This window comes from Tachypleus tridentatus, chromosome 8, assembly GCF_004210375.1.
Source record: "Tachypleus tridentatus isolate NWPU-2018 chromosome 8, ASM421037v1, whole genome shotgun sequence".
Lineage (NCBI taxonomy): Eukaryota > Metazoa > Arthropoda > Merostomata > Xiphosura > Limulidae > Tachypleus > Tachypleus tridentatus.
This window is the reverse complement of record NC_134832.1, coordinates 153,734,105-153,760,934: the sequence shown is the minus strand read 5'-3', so window position 1 is coordinate 153,760,934 and position 26,830 is coordinate 153,734,105. Positions and strand designations below refer to the sequence as shown.

Here is a 26,830-nt window from a genome sequence, read left to right as displayed (position 1 = left end):
TTACAGATCATCAAATAGAAATTATTGAGAAACTTTACAGTGAGACTAAGATCCCAGATGTTAATGAAGTCATAATTATGGGTGATTTTAATGTCAGACATACTGAAAATGCTAAAAGTCAAACCATAAGGAGAAAGATTTCTGGAAACTGTTCAAAATGGATTTCTCCACCTGTTGGTCAAGGAACCTACTAAAAATAATGCTATTTTATATTTTAGTTAACTTCAAATATAAAAATGGTTGAAATTGGAGAATCCTTAGGTACAAGTGATCATTGCTGTATTAGGTTTGATGTTTTTTTGCAGAGAGAGATCAGGAGTAATGATATTTGATTCCAAAAAGCAAATTTTGAAAGGATACAAGAATTATCTGTTGTGAATTGGGCAGCCAAGTTATGTGAAGACAGACTGAATATCACATTATTTGTTGTGAATTGGGCAACCACGTTATCTGAAGACAGACTGAATATCACATTATCTGTTGTGAATTGGGCAGCCACGTTATCTGAAGACAGACTGAATATCACATTATCTGTTGTGAATTGGGCAGCCATGTTATCTGAAGACAGACTGAATATCACATTATCTATTGTGAATTGGGCAGCCACGTTATCTGAAGACATAAGTAGTAAAGAGTCTGGCATGTTTGCAAGAGCTATTAACTCAGCTCTAAGGAAAGTTTTAAATTAAGACTAGATAGTGGTGAGAGCAAAGATAAACTAAATTAAGAGGTAAGGAAAGAAGCAACATAGGAAATAAGTATAAAAATCATAAGGATCGGCTTAACTGTTACTATAGTAATGCTGGAAGTGTAAGAAATAAAATAGATAACTTTATGGCACTTGTAGGATACAAAGATTTAGATATAATGGGAATAACTGAAACATGGTTAAATGGAGATGATTTTGATGACAGAAGTTCCTTTGAAACACATGGTTACAGGTTATTTAATAGGAACAGAGAAGTAAAGAGAGGGAAAGAAGTGACTCTGTATGTAAAGTATTCACTATTTTAACTAGTCTTCTATTAACAATCTCAGTTTATCTTATGTGGAGAAATGATTATGGATAGTAATAAAATACATTTATTTAGGGGTGTTCAACTGTTTAAAATAACAGTGTTTTCTAGTTTCTCACAGTTGTATGTATAATAACTTTAATAGTTGAGATTTGTATTTGCAAATGGATCATGACAGCAAAACCTGCAGGTTTAATTGCTGTTTTAATGTTTCTTTTAAAATAAACAAATAAAACATACTAACACAGTACTAATGCAGGAAGGAATTTAAAAATGGCTGCTGGGTCAAAAGGGTTAATACTGTGTCACAATATTTTATTACGTTTACTCCTGTTGATGTTTGGATAGGAGGAACCTTGAAAGTTACTGTGACAAATAAAATCATTTAAAACAGGGAATATAAAGCTTATTGTATGTACCAAAAGTTGTACTCGACTGAAGTTTAACAAACAGTAGCACACTACTACATTTCACAATATTATCACGTAATAACATTCTTTGTTTTTTTACCAATGTTATGCCATTGTTGTATTTAATGTTTTTGTGTCTAATAGAATAATGACGTGGATAGTGATCTGGATGATGATGAAGAAAAATATGCTGACAATGCTGACATGCCTGGAACCAAAGTCGACAGCAAACAGAGAATTACTGTTCGAAACTTGCGAATTCGTGAAGATATTGCTAAGGTATGACTTGTGAAACTGTAGAACTGTTTCCAAGGATGTTTTTTGAATTTTTCTATTTTCACTCTTTGGGAGAAAATTACAGTAAATGTAAAAGAAACTTTGTTACAGAAATAACATGTTTTTAGTGAAATAAAATATATCAAGTGTCTAAGTTGTTTGGATGGAAAGATATATGTGTTTGTGTATTAAACTATTCCTAGATTCTCTGTAAAATTCTTTATACAAGTTGAAACTAAAATACATTAATTTTAAGAAACTAAATTCTGATCTTGAGTGTAATGATAGAAAGTTTTTATGATTATACATTTAGTGTTAATTGAAAATAAAATTGATAAACTGAAGTTTTTTATGTGGTTAAAATATTTCAAAATACTTTATTAGTTACAGATTTTTAGTTTAGTAGAGTTGAAATGTAATAGTATTTTAACTAAGTTGCTGAAATTAGAAGTTTTACATTTTACTGTAGGTTATGATGTGGGCTTTTTTCCTTATGTTTTCTGACATTTAGTGAAATATTTAAAACAAAATTGGAATTGATGTAGCCACGAAGCATCAAAAAGTTTAAATATTTCATTCTTTACTAAATTAAATATTATTTGAAATGATAACATTGGTCTGGTAGTTTCCTAGATGTTAAAACAATTTAGCATTTGTAAAACGAAGTTCTACAAAATAATGTAGGTTAATAGACGATCAAAGAAAAGTCAACTACAGCTTTTGTTTGTTATCATTAAATTATGACAGTGAATGTCTAATAATGAGTTTAAGACTGTCTGATTAAGTTGGAATAGTAGAAATACCAAACTGTGTGTCAGTTTTAGAAGGATTTGCAATGGGTATCCTTTTGTTTTTATCAATATTTCAACAATAATTAAGGCTTATAAAACATATGGACATATTTGTCTGTTTGTTTCTTGTCTATTATTTTAGAAGCTTATTGTATGTGTTGTCTAATGTGGAGTTCTCTTACAGTGTTTGAACCTTTGAAATATTTTACATTTCTTGAGTATAAATTGGTGGAAAATAAGCAAGAAAGTTTTAATTATGAACAAGTCTAAAACTTACTGTAATTTATCTGTTTGTGAGACTGCTATACATCTGTCATGTGAAGTATGTAGTAATTTATCTGTGTGAGACTGCTATACATCTGTCATGTGAAGTATGTAGTAATTTATCTGTGTGAGACTGCTATACATCTGTCATGTGAAGTATGTAGTAATTTATCTGTGTGAGAGACTGCTATACATCTGTCATGTGAAGTATGTAGTAATTTATCTGTGTGAGACTGCTATACATCTGTCATGTGAAGTATGTAGTAATTTATCTGTGTGTGAGACTGCTATACATCTGTCATGTGAAGTATGTAGTAATTTATCTGTGTGTGAGACTGCTATACATCTGTCATGTGAAGTATGTAGTAATTTATCTGTTTGTGAGACTGCTATACATCTGTCATGTGAAGTATGTAGTAATTTATCTGTGTGTGAGACTGCTATACATCTGTCATGTGAAGTATGTAGTAATTTATCTGTGTGAGACTGCTATACATCTGTCATGTGAAGTATGTAGTAATTTATCTGTGTGTGAGACTGCTATACATCTGTCATGTGAAGTATGTAGTAATTTATCTGTGTGAGAGACTGCTATACATCTGTCATGTGAAGTATGTAGTAATTTATCTGTGTGAGAGACTGCTATACATCTGTCATGTGAAGTATGTAGTAATTTATCTGTGAGAGACTGCTATACATCTGTCATGTGAAGTATGTAGTAATTTATCTGTGTGTGAGACTGCTATACATCTGTCATGTGAAGTATGTAGTAATTTATCTGTGTGTGAGACTGCTATACATCTGTCATGTGAAGTATGTAGTAATTTATCTGTGAGAGACTGCTATACATCTGTCATGTGAAGTATGTAGTAATTTATCTGTGAGAGACTGCTATACATCTGTCATGTGAAGTATGTAGTAATTTATCTGTGTGTGAGACTGCTATACATCTGTCATGTGAAGTATGTAGTAATTTATCTGTGTGAGAGACTGCTATACATCTGTCATGTGAAGTATGTAGTAATTTATCTGTGAGAGACTGCTATACATCTGTCATGTGAAGTATGTAGTAATTTATCTGTGTGAGAGACTGCTATACATCTGTCATGTGAAGTATGTAGTAATTTATCTGTGTGTGAGACTGCTATACATCTGTCATGTGAAGTATGTAGTAATTTATCTGTGTGTGAGACTGCTATACATCTGTCATGTGAAGTATGTAGTAATTTATCTGTGAGAGACTGCTATACATCTGTCATGTGAAGTATGTAGTAATTTATCTGTGAGAGACTGCTATACATCTGTCATGTGAAGTATGTAGTAATTTATCTGTCTGAGAGACTGCTATACATCTGTCATGTGAAGTATGTAGTAATTTATCTGTGTGAGAGACTGCTATACATCTGTCATGTGAAGTATGTAGTAATTTATCTGTGTGAGAGACTGCTATACATCTGTCATGTGAAGTATGTAGTAATTTATCTGTGTGTGAGACTGCTATACATCTGTCATGTGAAGTATGTAGTAATTTATCTGTGTGAGACTGCTATACATCTGTCATGTGAAGTATGTAGTAATTTATCTGTGAGAGACTGCTATACATCTGTCATGTGAAGTATGTAGTAATTTATCTGTGAGAGACTGCTATACATCTGTCATGTGAAGTATGTAGTAATTTATCTGTCTGAGAGACTGCTATACATCTGTCATGTGAAGTATGTAGTAATTTATCTGTGAGAGACTGCTATACATCTGTCATGTGAAGTATGTAGTAATTTATCTGTGTGAGAGACTGCTATACATCTGTCATGTGAAGTATGTAGTAATTTATCTGTGTGAGAGACTGCTATACATCTGTCATGTGAAGTATGTAGTAATTTATCTGTGTGAGAGACTGCTATACATCTGTCATGTGAAGTATGTAGTAATTTATCTGTGTGTGAGACTGCTATACATCTGTCATGTGAAGTATGTAGTAATTTATCTGTGTGAGACTGCTATATGCTGATACTTGGCCCACTTTACTAATTTTTCAGCTGCACAGAGAAGATAAAATGTAAAAGCTGTTGTGGCATTTTCCAACAATTTCATTTATTACTTGAGAGGCCTGCTATGGAATTCTTTGTTTCATGTCTTATTTAGTCTTTTGATTTTGGTCATCTGTATTTTAAGGTAACCCAACACTAATAGCCACAATTTTATATCCAAGTAAAAGTTATTTCAGTTTCTTTATTGTTAAGTATACTGTCTTGTAATTGATACTGTTTATTTATAATGTTAACCAACCTCAGACTTCCAGTGGTACAAAAGTTGTGTGATCCTTTTCTAAAGAATACAAATGTACCACTGTATTGGTACTATCAAGTATGAAACTGATGTTTTTCTGTGTGAGAACTGTGATTCTTGTATGTAATAATGTATTATAATTTGTACTCTTGGATTTTAGTACCTGAGGAACTTGGATCCCAATTCTGCATACTATGATCCCAAAACTAGGTCAATGAGAGACAATCCTCACAAGGGTACAAAGAAAGATCCAGAAGAGTAGGTATCTTGATCTGAAGTTTTTCAGTTCATTTCTCTGTGGTCAAAATACTGTACAGTTACCAAGTTTATAAACACACTGTATCAAGATGTAAAATTACCAGTTATGAGATACATATATGTAGGGAAAAATGTTTAAAGTTGCCATTGTTTTTCTGTTAAAATGTGATGGGAAAACCCAAGAAAGCAGAATAATAAATAAATAAATGTATATTTTAATGGTATTAAACCATCCTAACTGTTATCACATATTCTAACCTTAATTTAAAGATTGTTTCTAAATGTTTTTTATTTTTTAATTTGCATTGCAAAACATTGAATGCCTGTATTATCCAGTTACCAAAATACTGTATTTTTATATTATCCAGTTATTGAAATATTGTGTTCATGTGATGTTGAGAAAATCCACTTGTAGAGAAAAATATATACGTAAAAACGGCTCGTTTGGGTTGAGAAAATTTTTTTACGTAGAGGAGCGAACAACGTTTTGACCTTCTTCGGTCATCTTTCTTTCTTTGTGAACCTGACGATGGCCGCAGAAGGTCGAAACGTTGTTCGTCCTCTACGTAAAAAATTTTCTCAACCCAAATGAGCCGTTTTTACATATATATTGCGTTCATGTATTATCCAGTTATTGAAATATTTTATGCCCATATTATCCAGTTACCAAAACATTGTATACATGTATTATCCAGTTAACACTTGTTATATTTAACATGTCTGGTTTCCTCTGGATTTCTAAAATAAAAATATCAAAGTTGACAATCCTATCTTTAGATCGGTTAATAATTACACTTTATTATCAAGATGTTTTCTTATTAACTGTATTAAAAATTAATTTTTCCTTTTATATGTTTAAATAGAGACTGCAGGGAAACTTTATAAATAAAAATTCGATGTGTCTGTTTTTTCAACTTACCTTTAAAATAGTTTAATAAAAACTGAAAAAAATTATTAATTGATACAACTAGATAAGAAATCATTCTCACTCATACTTTATAGAGCAAAATATTGAAATTGTTCAATTTTGTGTATTTTAGATTGAGTTATTGGACTTTTATAAATTATACTTGCCACAAATGAATGAATATTATTTGTATTTCAGGTTGCAGTATGCTGGAGATAACTTTGTACGCTTTACTGGAGATACACTGCAACAAGCCAAAGAACAGTGTAAGTTTTGCTGTCTGTAAAATTTAAAACATAGGGAAAAATGTAACATTACGTTTAATTAGTTAACCATAACGGATAACCTTAATTTTCATTGAGATTGTTATTTAATTAAAATTAATAAGTGTAATTTTTTAGATGAGTAACAAGTTTGTTTATTTATATTGTAAATATTTAAGTTGTTCACCCAACTGTTAATTTATGAGTGATCTATCATTTCTTTGTTTACTTTCACTCTAAAGTTAGTATAATTATCATTATAATGTTATTGAAGTTTTCTTTATGTAAATATGTACATAATTTAAGGAAACTGCTGGTTCATGTAGGTTGTCCCATTCACAGTACTAAACTCTGATAGATAATGTTCAAAGCCAGTCCTTATCAAAACTTTTCTTAAATTAATTACATTAACCATTTTGTTAAAGTAAAGCTGTCTTAACTGAAGATGACTTCTGCCCTGCTAAAATTTAATGGTCACCTGGTGTTATTATTCTCACATTAAATATGAAAAATGATTAAACCCTAACACTTCCATTAACACTCTTAAATGCCTCAATCAGCTTCTTTTATCAAAATAAAATTTCAAACAGCTCAACCTGTCTTGATATAACAGCGTGTACATCACAGTAGCCCTACTGTGAACTCTCTCTCCAGTCCTTATAGTAAGGAGCCCAAGACTGAACATGATACTCCTGATGTGCCTAACCAGTGACTTGTACAATGGCATTATAACCTCTATAGACTTGTAATCAATATTTATGTTGGTACAACCTAAAATTCTATTTGTCCTACCACTAGCAACACTATGTTGCTTGGATGTCTTAAGATACTGATCAACAATTACACCTAGATCTTGTTTACATTTAGTACAAATTGAAGAACAATAGAATTTTAAAAAAACCAGCCATCCCATAATCATCAATTGTTAGCCTTCTTTGCTTATTTCTCTAAAGCCCTATTCACATCCTAATGTTTTGCTTATTTTATCTGAAGAAATCCTTACTGTTAATTTTTATATTTTGAGTCAACCTTTTGTCATATAGATTTTGATTTCCTAATTTTCCATTTGACCAACTCTCTTAATCTTTTATAATCCTTCAAATATCCATTATTGCAAGCAGTTTAAACTTCTTGTAAATAAAATTATTTTCTTTAATTTTATCTTTTGTAAGCCAATCTCTTATTTTCTTATTTGCAGCCATTATTTTCCTATAAGAAACATGCTTATCTTGAATATTTAAGAATGTATTTCAACCCTCTACATTTGATCAGTATTTCCAACTAATACAGTTACCCAATTCACAGTATGCAGTTCTTGCTTCATCTCTTCAATATTTACTTTTTAGAAATTTGAAACCACAACCCCATTATTTTTATCTTCATGTGAAGCAAAACATCTAGTATAAGTGAATGTCTTAATCTGCAGTGAAACATTTAGTATAAGTGAATGTCTTAATCTGCAGTGAAACATTTAGTATAAGTGAATGTCTTAATCTGCAGTGAAACATTTAGTATAAGTGAATGTCTTAATATGCAGTGAAACATCTAGTATAAGTGAATGTCTTAATATGCAGTGAAACATCTAGTATAAGTGAATGTCTTAATATGCAGTGAAACATCTAGTATAAGTGAATATCTTAATCTGCAGTGAAACATCTAGTATAAGTGAATATCTTAATCTGCAGTGAAACATCTAGTATAAGTGAATATCTTAATCTGCAGTGAAACATCTAGTATAAGTGAATATCTTAATCTGCAGTGAAACATCTAGTATAAGTGAATATCTTAATATGCAGTGACACATCTAGTGTAAGTGAATGTCTTAATATGCAGTGAAACATCTAGTGTAAGTGAATGTCTTAATATGCAGTGAAACATCTAGTGTGAATGTCTTCATGCACAGTGAACATCTTATGTAAATATCGCTTCCAACAAATGTTTTCTAATCTCTGTCAACCATTTCTTTATTAGAAGTTAATAAATCTAAAATAGCATTATTCCTAGTCAGTTTCCTCACTATTGTCGAAGAAAACTATCCTGAAAATTTTAAAATCCAGTCTATATACTTGAAATCTGACATAACTTCAACATCATTAATAGTTGAATTATTCATTAAGCCACAGAATTTCTCATTAATTTCATTGGTTTTATTTGGTGATTAACAACAAATTCTATTTTAAACTTTTCTCCCCTTACATTAACTGGTTCATTTAATGGTGAAACTGTAATAAGGAAGTACAGTGATAAGAATACTGCAGCCAGTTTTTTCACTTATGAACAACATTTGATTCACCTCATTTCTACAATATCTAGCCAGACACATTATTAGCTCAAAGAGAAAGTGAGAAAAAGTAATAAAACGATATATTATCTACAGATTGAAGTTAAATATCACAGTAGCTGACATTTTGACTAACACGTTATAAAAGTAGGCTTACTGCTAGTTTTGGTATATTAACATGCGAGTCTTTGATAACTGACATTTTACTAACGTATTCTGGTATAAAAGTAGGCTTGCTGCTAGATTTTGGTATACTAACACTTGAGACTTTGATAGCTGACATTTTACTAACGATTCTGGTATAAAAGTAGGCTTGCTGCTAGATTGTGGTATACTAACACTTGAGACTTTGATATCTGACATTTTTACTAACTTATTCTGGTATAAAAGTAGGCTTGCTGCTAGATTTTGGTATACTAACACTTGAGACTTTGATAGCTGACATTTTTACTAACGTATTCTGGTATAAAAGTAGGCTTGCTGCTAGATTTTGGTATACTAACACTTGAGACTTTGATAGCTGACATTTTTACTAACGTATTCTGGTATAAAAGTAGGCTTGCTGCTAGATTTTGGTATACTAACACTTGAGACTTTGATAGCTGACATTTTTACTAACACTTATTCTGGTATAAAAGTAGGCTTGCTGCTAGATTTTGGTATACTAACACTTGAGACTTTGATAGCTGACATTTTTGTTAACACTTATCCTGGTATAAAAGTATGCTTATTGTTAGTTTTGGTATGTTAATATGTGAGCCTTTGATAGCTGACATTTTTACTCACACTAACTATGGTATAAAGGTAACTTACTGCTAGTCTTTGCTATATTAACATGTGAGCCTTTGTTTGTTTGTTTTTAAATTTTGCACAAAGTTACTGTGCTATCTGTGCTAGCCATCCCTAATTTAGCAGTGTAAGACTAGAGGGAAGGCAGCTAGTCATCACCACCCACTGCCAACTCTTGAGCTATTCTTTTACCAACGAATAGTTGTATTGACCGTCACATTATAACGTCCCCCATGGCTGAAAAGGCAGGCATATTTGGTGTGATGGGAATGTGAACCCGTGACCCTTAGATTATGAGTCAAGTGCCTTAACCCACCTGGCCATGCTGGGCCTTGAACTTTTGATAGCTGACATTTTTACCCACACTTACTATGGTATAAAGGTAAGTTACTGCTAGTGTTTGGTATATTAACATGTGAGCCTTTGATAGCTGACATTTTGACTAACACGTTTTCTGATATAAAAGTAGACTTACTACTAGGTTTTGGTATATTACATTGTTTTATTTGTGTTAGGATGTCTCTTGAGGAGTTTGTGGTGAGTTTATTGATTTAGAACACTAAAATATGGGGTTTGATTCTTTGCAAAGGACACAGCATTATTTTATGCTGAAAATAAACTTGTTAGGTTATTTTGTAGTTCATGTGGTTATTTGTTCTGTTGGCATTGATGGATTGCTTATGTTTTATAGCTAACAACACAAAGTTAAATGTTGAATGACACAAATTACAGGTTATGGTTCATTCAGCTTGATCAGAAAGGTGATATAGATTGATTTCAACTGTTCACCAACTGACTTATGAAAAACTGGAAGCAGCTAAATTTGGGAGTAAAAACTAACACACAACAATAAGCCTTTAATGTAGCAGTATCATGCAGATGATGCCTTGTTAACAATGGTAAAGCATTATATTGTAGTATATTCTTTAATCCAATCAAAAACACCTTGTGTTAAAAAAAGATGCAGTCTAAAAAGGAGTTAATGCATGACTTAATCTGTTTGTTAGCCAGACCACATTTTGTGTTAAACTTAGGGTGTGGTGGTGGGTGAAACAAAATATGAGATGTCAAAGAAAGAAAAAAATTCAAAATTGATATTTTATGTATTATGTACTTCTTAATAGGTTCCTTTAAAATTTGGTATATGAAATAAGGGTCTGGTAACTGTGAGTAGTTTGAGTTACCACAGTCCGAAGCTAAAGAAAATGAAAAGTCACTGAACAATCACTCCTTTTAGTAGCACATAATGTGTCTGTCCTGCAGGTTGGTTTGAAAACACCACACATTACAATGTGTCTTAATGTCATTTTAGTTTTATGCAGGATATCTACTGTACAAACTATTATTAGAGTTTTCCTTACAAGATAGCAGCACTATACATAAAACATGTTTTAGTGATGTTGTAAGTTGTTTTAATAATAATGTTAACCTACAATAGTACCAGAAATATCTCTGTTGTTTTATTAAATTTTATTGTTAAAACGTTTTATATGGATAATATGCAGTAGATGCTATCTGAGAAAGATAGCTTGACACAATTAAACATCGCATACCACAGACTGAACCTGCAGTGAACAAGTAACATAACAAGTCAACACTCACTTAACTGAATATTTAGTTACATGAGAACAAGTTGACCCTTTGTAGAAATTAAAAGATGATTATTTAGTTTTTTCCTAACATCTCAGCATTCAAGTTTTCTCAGTTCAAGAGAAGCTTTCTCGTTTTATTTCACAGATAACACTATGTGGTGTATAACTCAGTGTCTCTTGGACTGACCACATGTTGGAGAGGGAAGATTCATTACAATTCTGAATTTACTATGTGCGTCTTTTATTATTTTGACCCTACATTTCTGATTTAGCAACATTGAGTAAAATGTAGAGGTCTGCTGTATAGAGAAATTCAGATGTGTTCCAGCAGTCTCTTTACTCAAGAGTAGAGGTCTGCTGTATAGAGAAATTCAGATGTGTTCCAGCAGTCTCTTTACTCAAGAGTAGAGGTCTGCTGTATAGAGAAATTCAGATGTGTTCCAGCAGTCTCTTTACTCAAGAGTAGAGGTCTATATAGAGAAATTCAGATGTGTTCCAGCAGTCTCTTTACTCAAGGGTAGAGGTCTACTCTATAGAGAAATTGAGATGTGTTCCATTTACTCAGAATATCTGTCAGTTGACTGTGTTAGTGTAATTCAGACTTAGACAAGTCAAAGTGATATCCATGTGAAGATACTTCACTCTTTCTTACAGTGTGTATACCACATGTGTATAACCTTTATAATCTCAGAAAGTCACATATTAAATTTTTTTCAGTCCCTGTATATTTTATGGTACATAGTACTGTACAAAAGGCTACTTTCAAAGAACAATGGATGATAAATCACATATGAAACATGAACAGTTTATTAATCTTCATATTTAATAGAACAGAAACTTTGTGGAAGTGCTTGACTTAATCAAACAGTTAATATTTTGTGTGTCTCCCTTTTACTTTAATAACTGTAGATAGTCTTTCAGGCATTGCTGAAATGTGCTTAATCAAAGTGTTGGGATTTGACTCTAAATGTATCTAATACACTTCCATAAAGTTTCTTAGGAAGTAAATTTTAATTTGTCTGGATTTTGATCTATCAAATCCCAGACCTGCTTAACCAGGGCTGTCTGTAGCCATTGCATCACTTGAAATGACTCGGGCAGCTTCTTCTTTAGGTAAGTAATTTCTGCATAGGTTGGATGAGTGTTTGGAATCATTATCTTCTTGGTAGTAGAAGTTTCTATCAATTTTTAAACAACCATGACAGATCAGTAACCAATGGTATTTGTGCTGGTTCATTATTCCATCCATTTTGCAAATATCTCTTGTTGCCTCAGCAGAAAAAAACACCCTCCTCCATGCTTCATGGTAGGTGCTGTGTGTTGAATTAAATATCTTTCACCTTTTTTGCACTGAACATACAACCTATGCTTTGAACCACATATTTCACACCTGGACTCATCTGTCCATAACACACTACTCCATTCATCAACAGTCTAGTTTTCGTATTTTTTAGCAGATTTCAGTCTCTTAACAATATTTGGAGATTAACATTTTTTAACTGCTGCAGAACCAAATATTCCATTCTTGTTAAGTCATCTTGATTATGTAGATCTGGACACTTTTATATCATTTGGTACATGGTTGTTTATCACATGCTTGAGATCAGTGTCAGCTTTCTTTCTGTCCTGAAGGCTGCAGATACATAGCATAAGAGTCACTGACTTTAGGTGTTCTGCCTCTTCCTTTCCTGTTTTCAAATTTACCTTTCTCTGTTCCATGATCAAGGGTGCTTGACAATGTTTCTGGAGCATTTCAAGCCTGCAGCAATTTGTTGTAGAATCCATCCAGCATCACGTAAACCTTGTATGTTAACTCTCTGCTCTACTGATATTTTTTGTGTGTTTTGGGCCATGGCATGACAATAAACCTTAATATTAAATTTTATCACCGTTTTATCAAGGTTTATTTGTGGAAAGCTATTAAATTGATTTATTCTAACATATACTGATATCATATGCTAGCTTCTTTCTATATAGTTAAGGCACTGCATTGGATACCATGAGAGTTATTTCAGACCCTAAATTTGATCCATATCTTCATTCAGAAACTCTTATGATATGTTATTTGCAAAATTATATGGACATTTTTGAGAATGATATGTATTCTCACCCTGGCTCATTCAGTTGTCAACTGCAATCAGTGAAACATCACCATAGTGTTGGAACTTACATTTTGTTATGGTATAGAAAAATGAGCTCCATAAAATATAAATAATAACCAAATATTCTCTTGTCCTAACACTATTACATAATACTGCATACTCTACTGTGAACTATCACAGAATAAGCAGTGAAGAGTAAAATGAATAGTTAGTAACTCTAACAACAGATAAATGTTGAATGGCTCTGTGTTAAAGGTTGTGAACTTCACCTGTGCACACAGGGTTCATAAACTTAACTTGAATTTGTTTCTTAAGGTTATTATAGTTACTGTTTTCTTCAAGAGATCTTATAAAAGAACATAACTTTCCCTACAACAGTGTTTGCATGGCAAGGGTATGAAAAGGGTATTGACATTCATCTGCAAGCTGAACCCACAAAGACGGCTCTGCTCAACAAGGAGTATGAATTGAAGAAAGAAGAATTGAAAGATAAACAGAAAGGTACCATATTAGATAAGTATGGAGGAGCACAACATCTTTGTGCACCACCTAAGGAGCTCTGCTTTGCTCAGAGTGTAAGTTTTGCAATTTTTCTCACTAGTAATTTACTTTAAAATTGTGAAAGGAGAAATATTTCTGTAAAAGTCCATTGAATTTGTGTTGCACATAAGTTTTGTTAATGATAAATATTGAAATGGAATTATTTTCTAATTTGTTGTCTTAACTCAGAAAAAACAACAGTCTTAATACAGAACTGAAGAAAGTGTTATGACCAGCTAGTTCAGTTAGAGCTAAAGTATTCAGAAGCTTTTCTGAAACTTATAAATATTTGACAGACCGTGCTGTCTTAAAATAGTACGTATGTTTTCTACAGGCATTTACGTTACAACGATCTTGGGTTTTTTGTTAAAACTGATAATGGCTTCTCGTAGGTCACGTTTTGATTGAAGGTCAGAATACACTAAAATATTAAATTGCATGTCCATTTGCATTTGTAAATCTTTTATGCACCACATAAACAAAACTGACAAATCAAGAAAACCCTTAGAATGACTTCTTCAAGTGTTTCATCAGATGTTTTACAGTTGGTAAAAGATATTGAACTTATTTTTGAGATAGCTGCCACAGGAACCTTTAATATATTTCTACTTTGACTTTTGTTTTCATATGTAGTTGACATAAGTATCAGATTTTCCACTGTTATCCTGTATTTGTGCTTGTATTACTCAATATACAAGCATATTAAATATACATTTCTTGTGGTCCACAGTTGGTTTAGCATAACCTGTATGCATTTACATTGCTAAAGTCCAGTGTTCAATTTTCTGTACTGGATAAAGTGCAAATAGCACACACATTGTATATATTTGTGACTGTAATACAAAGAAAATAAATTCATAAACTGTTGTGGGAAATATCAGTGTTTCACAATAATTTGCATTTATTCTTTAAAACAGTTCTTTTTAAAAAAGTACTACACACATTAAAATTAACAAAAGGAATAATATGGAATAATTCATACTTAAATGAACCTATTAGTGAAATCAGTCAACTTTCACTGTTACTTAACCTATAGTGTAATTGATTGACTTTCAATATTATATAACATGTAGTTAAATAAGTGGACTTTCCTTGTTACATAACCTGTAGTACAATCATTCAACTCTCACTATTACATACCTAAACGAACTCGTGGCCACAGTTGTACATAATCATTATACCACATACATAAATAAACTCATGGCCACAGCTGTACATAATCGTTATGCCACATAAGTAAATAAACTCATGGCCACAGTTGTACATAATCATTATTCACACACCTAAATAAACTCATGGCCACAGTTGTACATAATCATTATACCACATACCTAAATAAACTCATGGCCACAGTTGTACATAATCATTATACCACACACCTAAATAAACTCATGGCCACAGTTGTACATAATCATTATACCACACACCTAAATAAACTCATGGCCACAGTTGTACATAATCATTATTCTCACACCTAAATAAACTCATGGCCACAGTTGTACATAATCATTATTCACACACCTAAATAAACTCATGGCCACAGTTGTACATAATCATTATACCACATACATAAATAAACTCATGGCCACAGCTGTACATAATCGTTATACCACATACCTAAATAAACTCATGGCCACAGTTGTACATAATCATTATACCACACACCTAAATAAACTCATGGCCACAGTTGTACATAATCATTATACCACACACCTAAATAAACTCATGGCCACAGTTGTACATAATCATTATACCACACACCTAAATAAACTCATGGCCACAGTTGTACATAATCATTATACCACACACCTAAATAAACTCATGGCCACAGTTGTACATAATCGTTATACCACATACCTAAATAAACTCATGGGCACAGTTGTACATAATCATTATTCTCACACCTAAATAAACTCATGGCCACAGTTGTACATAATCATTATTCACACACCTAAATAAACTCATGGCCACAGTTGTACATAATCATTATACCACATACCTAAATAAACTCATGGCCACAGTTGTACATAATCATTATTCACACACCTAAATAAACTCATGGCCACAGTTGTACATAATCATTATTCACACACCTAAATAAACTCATGGCCACAGTTGTACATAATCGTTATACCACATACATAAATAAACTCATGGCCACAGCTGTACATAATCGTTATACCACACACCTAAATAAACTCATGGCCACAGTTGTACATAATCATTATACCACACACCTAAATAAACTCATGGCCACAGTTGTACATAATCATTATTCACACACCTAAATAAACTCATGGCCACAGTTGTAGATAATCATTATACCACATACATAAATAAACTCATGGCCACGGCTGTACATAATCGTTATACCACATACCTAAATAATCTCATGGCCACAGTTGTACATAATCATTATTCACACACCTAAATAAACTCATGGCCACAGTTGTACATAATCATTATACCACACACCTAAATAAACTCATGGCCACAGTTGTACATAATCATTATTCTCACACCTAAATAAACTCATGGCCACAGTTGTACATAATCATTATTCTCACACCTAAATAAACTCATGGCCACAGTTGTACATAATCATTATTCACACACCTAAATAAACTCATGGCCACAGTTGTACATAATCGTTATACCACATACATAAATAAACTCATGGCCACAGCTGTACATAATCGTTATACCACATACCTAAATAAACTCATGGCCACAGTTGTACATAATCATTATACCACACACCTAAATAAACTCATGGCCACAGTTGTACATAATCATTATACCACACACCTAAATAAACTCATGGCCACAGTTGTACATAATCATTATACCACACACCTAAATAAACTCATGGCCACAGTTGTACATAATCATTATACCACACACCTAAATAAACTCATGGCCACAGTTGTACATAATCATTATTTACACACCAAAATAAACTCATGGCCACAGTTGTACATAATCATTATACCACACACCTAAATAAACTCATGGCCACAGTTGTACATAATCATTATTCACACACCTAAATAAACTCATGGCCACAGTTGTAGATAATCATTATACCACATACATAAATAAACTCATGGCCACAGTTGTACATAATCATTATACCACACACCTAAATAAACTCATGGCCACAGTTGTACATAATCATTATTCTCACACCTAAATAAACTCATGGCCACAGTTGTACATAATCATTATTCTCACACCTAAATAAACTCATGGCCACAGTTGTACATAATCATTATTCACACACCTAAATAAACTCATGGCCACAGTTGTACATAATCGTTATACCACATACATAAATAAACTCATGGCCACAGCTGTACATAATCGTTATACCACATACCTAAATAAACTCATGGCCACAGTTGTACATAATCATTATACCACACACCTAAATAAACTCATGGCCACAGTTGTACATAATCATTATACCACACACCTAAATAAACTCATGGCCACAGTTGTACATAATCATTATACCACACACCTAAATAAACTCATGGCCACAGTTGTACATAATCATTATACCACACACCTAAATAAACTCATGGCCACAGTTGTACATAATCATTATTTACACACCAAAATAAACTCATGGCCACAGTTGTACATAATCATTATACCACACACCTAAATAAACTCATGGCCACAGTTGTACATAATCATTATTCACACACCTAAATAAACTCATGGCCACAGTTGTAGATAATCATTATACCACATACATAAATAAACTCATGGCCACAGTTGTACATAATCATTATACCACACACCTAAATAAACTCATGGCCACAGTTGTACATAATCATTATACCACACACCTAAATAAACTCATGGCCACAGTTGTACATAATCATTATTCACACACCTAAATAAACTCATGGCCACAGTTGTACATAATCATTATTCACACACCTAAATAAACTCATGGCCACAGTTGTACATAATCATTATACCACATACCTAAATAAACTCATGGCCACAGTTGTACATAATCATTATACCACATACCTAAATAATCTCATGGCCACAGTTGTACATAATCGTTATACCACAGACCTAAATAAACTCATGGCCACAGTTGTACATAATCCTTATTCACACACCTAAATAAACTCATGGCCACAGTTGTACATAATCATTATACCACATACCTAAATAATCTCATGGCCACAGTTGTACATAATCGTTATACCACAGACCTAAATAAACTCATGGCCACAGTTGTACATAATCCTTATTCACACACCTAAATAAACTCATGGCCACAGTTGTACATAATCATTATACCACATACCTAAATAAACTCATGGCCACAGTTGTACATAATCATTATACCACACACCTAAATAAACTCATGGCCACAGTTGTACATAATCATTATACCACACACCTAAATAATCTCATGGCCACAGTTGTACATAATCATTATACCACACACCAAAATAAACTCATGGCCACAGTTGTACATAATCATTATACCACACACCTAAATAAACTCATGGCCACAGTTGTACATAATCATTATTCACACACCTAAATAATCTCATGGCCACAGTTGTACATAATCATTATTCACACACCTAAATAAACTTATGGCCACAGTTGTACATAATCATTATTCACACACCTAAATAAACTCATGGCCACAGTTGTACATAATCATTATTCACACACCTAAATAAACTCATGGCCACAGTTGAATCCACATCAGTGTTGTGTCAGTGTGGAGTTGTAATTGTTTACATGTTTTTTCATGAACACATTAATGTAAATATCATAAATTAGACTAAAGTCTAAGAAAATAGAGGTAACACTGAGAGAGAACCTACTGATTATGAGAAATAGGTGTAATAATTTTTGACAGATCCAATGGACTTATGACTGGAAAAGTACAATATTGATAGGTCAGAAACCTTGTACTTGTGTTATGTTTCAGCCCCTGCTTTCATGTAGGTAAACAGAAACAGTAAATGAAGTAGTTCAGATTGTTCTGTAATGTGGTCTTTGATTTTAACTCATCATTTCTGTTGTTCTTAAGAGATAAGAATAGTTGTACATATTCTAAGAAAAAGAATAAAAAATATTAGCTAAGGTTACAAGAACAAAACACCACAAAACTTAGACTTTCAGCATCTTTAATGAACAAGAGAAAGTGTCAGCCTTACTTAAAACAAATTTCTGTTGTTGGACAGTATTCTGTACATCCTGTTAATTAACATGTAATATCGTGGTTAGCCTTACATCAGTCGCAGTTCTGTTGTACAGTATTGTGTACATCCTGTTGATTAACTTGTGATGTCTTGGTTAGTCTTACATCAGTCACAGTTCTGTTGTACAGTATTGTGTACATCCTGTTGATTAACTTGTGATGTCTTGGCTAGCCTCACATCAGTCACAGTTTTGTTGTTGTACAGTATTGTGTACATCCTGTTGATCAACTTGTGATGTCTTGGTTAGCCTTACATCAATCACAGTTCTGTTGTTGTACAGTATTGTGTACATCCTGTTGATTAACTTGTGATGTCTTGGTTAGTCTTACATCAGTCACAGTTCTGTTGTTGTACAGTATTGTGTACATCCTGTTGATTAACTTGTGATGTCTTGGCTAGCCTCACATCAGTCACAGTTTTGTTGTTGTACAGTATTGTGTACATCCTGTTGATCAACTTGTGATGTCTTGGTTAGCCTTACATCAATCACAGTTCTGTTGTTGTACAGTATTGTGTACATCCTGTTGATTAACTTGTGATGTCTTGGTTAGTCTTACATCAGTCACAGTTCTGTTGTTGTACAGTATTGTGTACATCCTGTTGATTAACTTGTGATGTCTTGGTTAGTCTTACATCAGTCACAGTTCTGTTGTTGTACAGTATTGTGTACATCCTGTTGATTAACTTGTGATGTCTTGGTTAGTCTTACATCAGTCACAGTTCTGTTGTTGTACAGTATTGTGTACATCCTGTTGATTAACTTGTGATGTCTTGGTTAGTCTTACATCAGTCACAGTTCTGTTTTTGTACAGTATTGTGTACATCCTGTTGATTAACTTGTGATGTCTTGGTTAGTCTTACATCAGTCACAGTTCTGTTGTACAGTATTATGTACATCCTGTTGATTAACTTGTGATGTCTTGGTTAGCCTCACATCAATCACAGTTCTGTTGTTGTACAGTATTGTGTACATCCTGTTGATTAACTTGTGATGTCTTGGTTAGCCTCACATCAATCACAGTTTTGTTGTTGTACAGTATTGTGTATATCCTGTTGATCAACTTGTGATGTCTTGGTTAGCCTTACATCAATCACAGTTCTGTTGTTGTACAGTATTGTGTGCATCCTGTTGATTAACTTGTGATGTCTTGGTTAGCCTTACATCAGTCACAGTTCTGTTGTTGTACAGTATTGTGTACATCCTGTTGATTAACTTGTGATGTCTTGGTTAGCCTCACATCAGTCACAGTTTTGTTGTTGTACAGTATTGTGTACATCCTGTTGATCAACTTGTGATGTCTTGGTTAGCCTTACATCAATCACAGTTCTGTTGTTGTACAGTATTGTGTACATCCTGTTGATTAACTTGTGATGTCTTGGTTAGCCTCACATCAATCACAGTTTTGTTGTTGTACAGTATTGTGTACATCATGTTGATTAATGTGTAATATCTTGGTTAGTCTTACATCAGTCACAGTTCTGTTGTTGTACAGTATTGTGTACATCATGTTGATTAACTTGTGATGTCTTGGTTAGTCTTACATCAGTCGCAGTTCTGTTGTACAGTATTGTATACATCTTGTTGATTAACATGTAATATCTAGGTTAGCCTCACATCAGTCACAGTTCTGTTGTTGTACAGTATTGTGTACATCCTGTTGATTAACTTGTGATGTCTTGGTTAGCCTCACATCAATCACAGTTCTGTTGTTGTACAGTATTGTGTACATCCTGTTGATTAACTTGTGATGTCTTGGTTAGCCTCACATCAATCACAGTTTTGTTGATGTACAGTATTGTGTACATCCTGTTGATCAACTTGTGATGTCTTGGTTAGCCTTACATCAATCACAGTTCTGTTGTTGTACAGTATTGTGTACATGTCTTGGTTTGTCTTACATCAGTCACAGTTCTGTTGTTGTACAGTATTGTGTACATCCTGTTGATTAACTTGTGATGTCTTGGTTAGCCTTACATCAGTCACAGTTCTGTTGTTGTACAGTATTGTGTACATCCTGTTGATTAACTTGTGATGTCTTGGTTAGCCTTACATCAGTCACAGTTCTGTTGTTGTACAGTATTGTGTACATCCTGTTGATTAACTTGTGATGTCTTGGTTAGTCTTACATCAGTCACAGTTCTGTTGTTGTACAGTATTGTGTACATCCTGTTGATTAACTTGTGATGTCTTGGTTAGTCTTACATCAGTCACAGTTCTGTTGTTGTACAGTATTGTGTACATCCTGTTGATTAACTTGTGATGTCTTGGTTAGTCTTACATCAGTCACAGTTCTGTTGTTGTACAGTATTGTGTACATCCTGTTGATTAACTTGTGATGTCTTGGTTAGTCTTACATCAGTCACAGTTCTGTTGTTGTACAGTATTGTGTACATCCTGTTGATTAACTTGTGATGTCTTGGTTAGTCTTACATCAGTCACAGTTCTGTTGTTGTACAGTATTGTGTACATCCTGTTGATTAACTTGTGATGTCTTGGTTAGCCTCACATCAATCACAGTTCTGTTGTTGTACAGTATTGTGTACATCCTGTTGATTAACTTGTGATGTCTTGGTTAGCCTCACATCAATCACAGTTTTGTTGTTGTACAGTATTGTGTACATCCTGTTGATCAACTTGTGATGTCTTGGTTAGTCTTACATCAATCACAGTTCTGTTGTTGTACAGTATTGTGTACATGTCTTGGTTAGTCTTACATCAGTCACAGTTCTGTTGTTGTACAGTATTGTGTACATCCTGTTGATCAACTTGTGATGTCTTGGTTAGCCTTACATCAATCACAGTTCTGTTGTTGTACAGTATTGTGTACATCCTGTTGATTAACTTGTGATGTCTTGGTTAGCCTGACATCAATCACAGTTCTGTTGTTGTAGAGTATTGTGTACATCCTGTTGATTAACTTGTGATGTCTTGGTTAGCCTCAAATCAATCACAGTTTTGTTGTACAGTATTGTGTACATCCTGTTGATTAACTTGTAAAAGCTTGATCAGTCTAACAACAAACACAGTTCTGTTGTTGTATAGTATTGTGTAAATCCTGTTGATTAACTTGTAACAGCTTGATCAGTCTAACAACAAACACAGTTCTGTTTCTGCACTTTATTTTGTACCTTCAGTTGATGACTTGGTTAGTCTTAAAACAGACATATTGCTACACTGTATTTTGTACCTTCTGTAAATTAACTTTATTAAATAAACTATAGGAGGAGTATGTGGAATATTCCAGACGTGGTCAAGTAATAAAGGGTGGTAAAAAGAGGACAATTCAATCAAGGTATGAAGAGGATGTTTATATAAACAATCACACGGTAAGAATATTTATACATAAGAAAAAATGTTTGTTTGCCTCTGTGGATATTGAATTTTGTTATTAGTATGGTTTTAGTAATATCTAAAACATGTACTTGAGAGTCAGTATTTTATTCTATAAAGTGTAAAATAACTAATGTATATTATCTAAGCTTTATTGCTCAGATCAGATAAACAAATAATATAGCTATTAAGTCACAAATTGGAAATTTGATGTCAGTAATTGTGGTTTTAATTTAAGTGTCCATAACACCTGTTGATCTGAGTATATGCCCTTGTAATCCACCAAATAACCATCTTATCAGTAATTTCATTCTTTTGTGTAAATTATTCAACACTTTTTTGTTAATTTGTGCTGCATTATTCTTTGTTGAAACTTGGATGTTTTTCAGTGGCAAAGATTACTTGTCATTTTGTCACCTTCAACATGGCAGTTTGAAAATAATATTTATAGATATGTGTGATTGTTTTAATTATGTTTTAACCGTTATCAGCAGTTTATTTTCAACACTTCTCACATGGCAGTTTGAGAGTAATATTTATAGATATGTATGGTTGTTTTAATTATGTTTTAACTGTTATTAGAAGTTCATTTTCAACACTTCTCACATGGCAGTTTGAGAGTAATACTTTTAGATATGTATGGTTGTTTTAATAATGTTTTAACTGTTATTAGTAGTTCATTTTCAACACTTCTCACATGGCAGTTTGAGAGTAATACTTATATATATGTATGGTTGTTTTAATTATGTTTTCACTGTTATTAGTAGTTCATTTTCAACACTTCTCACGTGGCAGTTTGAGAGTAATATTTATAGATATGTATGGTTGTTTTAATAATGTTTTCACTGTTATTAGTAGTTCATTTTCAACAGTTCTCACATGGCAGTTTGAGAGTAATATTTATAGATATGTTGGTTGTTTTAATAATGTTTTAACTGTTATTAGTAGTTCATTTTCAACACTTCTCACGTGGCAGTTTGAGAGTAATATTTATAGATATGTATGGTTGTTTTAATTATGTTTTAACTGTTATTAGTAGTTCATTTTCAACACTTCTCACGTGGCAGTTTGAGAGTAATACTTATAGATATGTGTGGTTGTTTTAATTATGTTTTACCTGTTATTAGTAGTTCATTTTCAACACTTCTCACGTGGCAGTTTGAGAGTAATACTTATAGATATGTATGGTTGTTTTAATTATGTTTTCACTGTTATTAGTAGTTCATTTTCAACACTTCTCACGTGGCAGTTTGAGAGTAATACTTATAGATATGTGTGGTTGTTTTAATTATGTTTTAAGTGTAATTAGTAGTTCATTTTCAACACTTCTCATGTGGCAGTTTGAGAGTAATACTTATAGATATGTATGGTTATTTTTAAAAATGTTTTAACTGTTATTAGTAGTTCATTTTCAACACTTCTCACATGGCAGTTTGAGAGTAATACTTTTAGATATGTATGGTTGTTTTAATAATGTTTTAACTGTTATTAGTAGTTCATTTTCAACACTTCTCACATGGCAGTTTGAGAGTAATACTTATAGATATGTATGGTTGTTTTAATTATGTTTTCACTGTTATTAGTAGTTCATTTTCAACACTTCTCACGTGGCAGTTTGAGAGTAATACTTATAGATATGTATGGTTGTGTTAATTATGTTTTAACTGTTATTAGTAGTTCATTTTCAACACTTCTCACGTGGCAGTTTGAGAGTAATATTTATAGATATGTGTGGTTGTTTTAATTATGTTTTACTTGTTATTAGTAGTTCATTTTCAACACTTCTCACATGGCAGTTTGAGAGTAATATTTATCGATATGTATGGTTGTTTTAATTATGTTTTAACTGTTATTAGTAGTTCATTTTCAACACTTCTCACGTGGCAGTTTGAGAGTAATATTTATAGATATGTATGGTTGTTTTAATAATGTTTTAACTGTTATTAGTAGTTCATTTTCAACACTTCTCACGTGGCAGTTTGAGAGTAATATTTATAGATATGTATGGTTGTTTTAATTATGTTTTAACTGTTATTAGTAGTTCATTTTCAACACTTCTCACGTGGCAGTTTGAGAGTAATATTTATAGATATGTGTGGTTGTTTTAATTATGTTTTACCTGTTATTAGTAGTTCATTTTCAACACTTCTCACATGGCAGTTTGAGAGTAATATTTATCGATATGTATGGTTGTTTTAATTATGTTTTAACTGTAATTAGTAGTTTATTTTCAACACTTCTCACATGGCTGTTTGAGAGTAATATTTATAGATATGTATGGTTATTTTTAAAAATGTTTTAACTGTTATTAGTAGTTCATTTTCAACACTTCTCATGTGGCAGTTTGAGAGTAATACTTATAGATATGTATGGTTGTTTTAATTATGTTTTAACTGTTATTAGTAGTTAATTTTCAACACTTCTCACATGGCAGTTTGAGAGTAATACTTTTAGATATGTATGGTTGTTTTAATAATGTTTTAACTGTTATTAGTAGTTCATTTTCAACACTTCTCACATGGCAGTTTGAGAGTAATACTTATAGATATGTATGGTTGTTTTAATTATGTTTTCACTGTTATTAGTAGTTCATTTTCAACACTTCTCACGTGGCAGTTTGAGAGTAATACTTATAGATATGTATGGTTGTGTTAATTATGTTTTAACTGTTATTAGTAGTTCATTTTCAACACTTCTCACGTGGCAGTTTGAGAGTAATATTTATAGATATGTATGGTTGTTTTAATAATGTTTTAACTGTTATCAGTAGTTCATTTTCAACACTTCTCACATGGCAGTTTGAGAGTAATATTTATCGATATGTATGGTTGTTTTAATTATGTTTTAACTGTTATTAGTAGTTCATTTTCAACACTTCTCACGTGGCAGTTTGAGAGTAATACTTATAGATATGTGTGGTTGTTTTAATTATGTTTTAAGTGTAATTAGTAGTTTATTTTCAACACTTCTCACATGGCAGTTTGAGAGTAATATTTATAGATATGTATGGTTGTTTTAATTATGTTTTCACTGTTATTAGTAGTTCATTTTCAACACTTCTCACGCAGGCAGTTTGAGAGTAATACTTATAGATATGTGTGGTTGTTTTAATTATGTTTTAAGTGTAATTAGTAGTTTATTTTCAACACTTCTCACATGGCAGTTTGAGAGTAATATTTATAGATATGTATGGTTGTTTTAATTATGTTTTAACTGTTATTAGTAGTTCATTTTCAACACTTCTCACGTGGCAGTTTGAGAGTAATACTTGTAGATATGTATGGTTGTTTTAATTATGTTTTCACTGTTATTAGTAGTTCATTTTCAACACTTCTGGCATGGCAGTTTGAGAGTAATATTTATAGATATGTGTGGTTGTTTTAATTATGTTTTAACTGTTATTAGTAGTTCATTTTCAACACTTCTCACATGGCAGTTTGAGAGTAATATTTATAGATATGTGTGGTTGTTTTAATTATGTTTTAACCGTTATTAGTAGTTCATTTTCAACACTTCTCACATGGCAGTTTGAGAGTAATACTTATAGATATGTGTGGTTGTTTTAATTATGTTTTCACTGTTATTAGTAGTTCATTTTCAACACTTCTCACGTGGCAGTTTGAGAGTAATATTTATAGATATGTATGGTTGTTTTAATTATGTTTTAACTGTTATTAGTAGTTCATTTTCAACACTTCTCACGTGGCAGTTTGAGAGTAATACTTATAGATATGTGTGGTTGTTTTAATTATGTTTTAACTGTAATTAGTAGTTTATTTTCAACACTTCTCACATGGCAGTTTGAGAGTAATATTTATAGATATGTATGGTTATTTTAATAATGTTTTAACTGTTATTAGTAGTTCATTTTCAACACTTCTCACATGGCAGTTTGAGAGTAATACTTATAGATATGTGTGGTTGTTTTAATTATGTTTTAACTGTAATTAGTAGTTTATTTTCAACACTTCTCACATGGCAGTTTGAGAGTAATATTTATAGATATGTATGGTTATTTTAATAATGTTTTAACTGTTATTAGTAGTTCATTTTCAACACTTCTCACGTGGCAGTTTGAGAGTAATACTTGTAGATATGTATGGTTGTTTTAATTATGTTTTCACTGTTATTAGTAGTTCATTTTCAACACTTCTGGCATGGCAGTTTGAGAGTAATATTTATAGATATGTGTGGTTGTTTTAATTATGTTTTAACTGTTATTAGTAGTTCATTTTCAACACTTCTCACATGGCAGTTTGAGAGTAATATTTATAGATATGTGTGGTTGTTTTAATTATGTTTTAACTGTTATTAGTAGTTCATTTTCAACACTTCTCACATGGCAGTTTGAGAGTAATACTTATAGATATGTATGGTTGTTTTAATTATGTTTTCACTGTTATTAGTAGTTCATTTTCAACACTTCTGGCATGGCAGTTTGAGAGTAATATTTATAGATATGTGTGGTTGTTTTA

The 26,830-nt window shown here is 32.2% G+C and overlaps 1 protein-coding gene across 2 annotated transcripts in view; it reads left to right on the top strand.

The window, feature by feature from the left end:
• Positions 1-1,546: 1,546 nt before the first annotated feature.
• The window catches only part of LOC143223776 (pre-mRNA-splicing factor SLU7-like), a 46,074-nt gene continuing 20,790 nt past the window's right edge, over positions 1,547-26,830 (top strand). For both annotated transcript variants that reach the window (XM_076452196.1, XM_076452195.1), the window contains exons 1-5: positions 1,547-1,705; positions 5,204-5,301; positions 6,407-6,474; positions 13,614-13,810; positions 22,247-22,351. In XM_076452196.1, the coding sequence (XP_076308311.1) occupies positions 1,631-1,705; positions 5,204-5,301; positions 6,407-6,474; positions 13,614-13,810; positions 22,247-22,351 (543 nt within the window). In that variant the 5' untranslated portion in view covers positions 1,547-1,630. The remainder of the gene's footprint in view (positions 1,706-5,203; positions 5,302-6,406; positions 6,475-13,613; positions 13,811-22,246; positions 22,352-26,830) is intronic.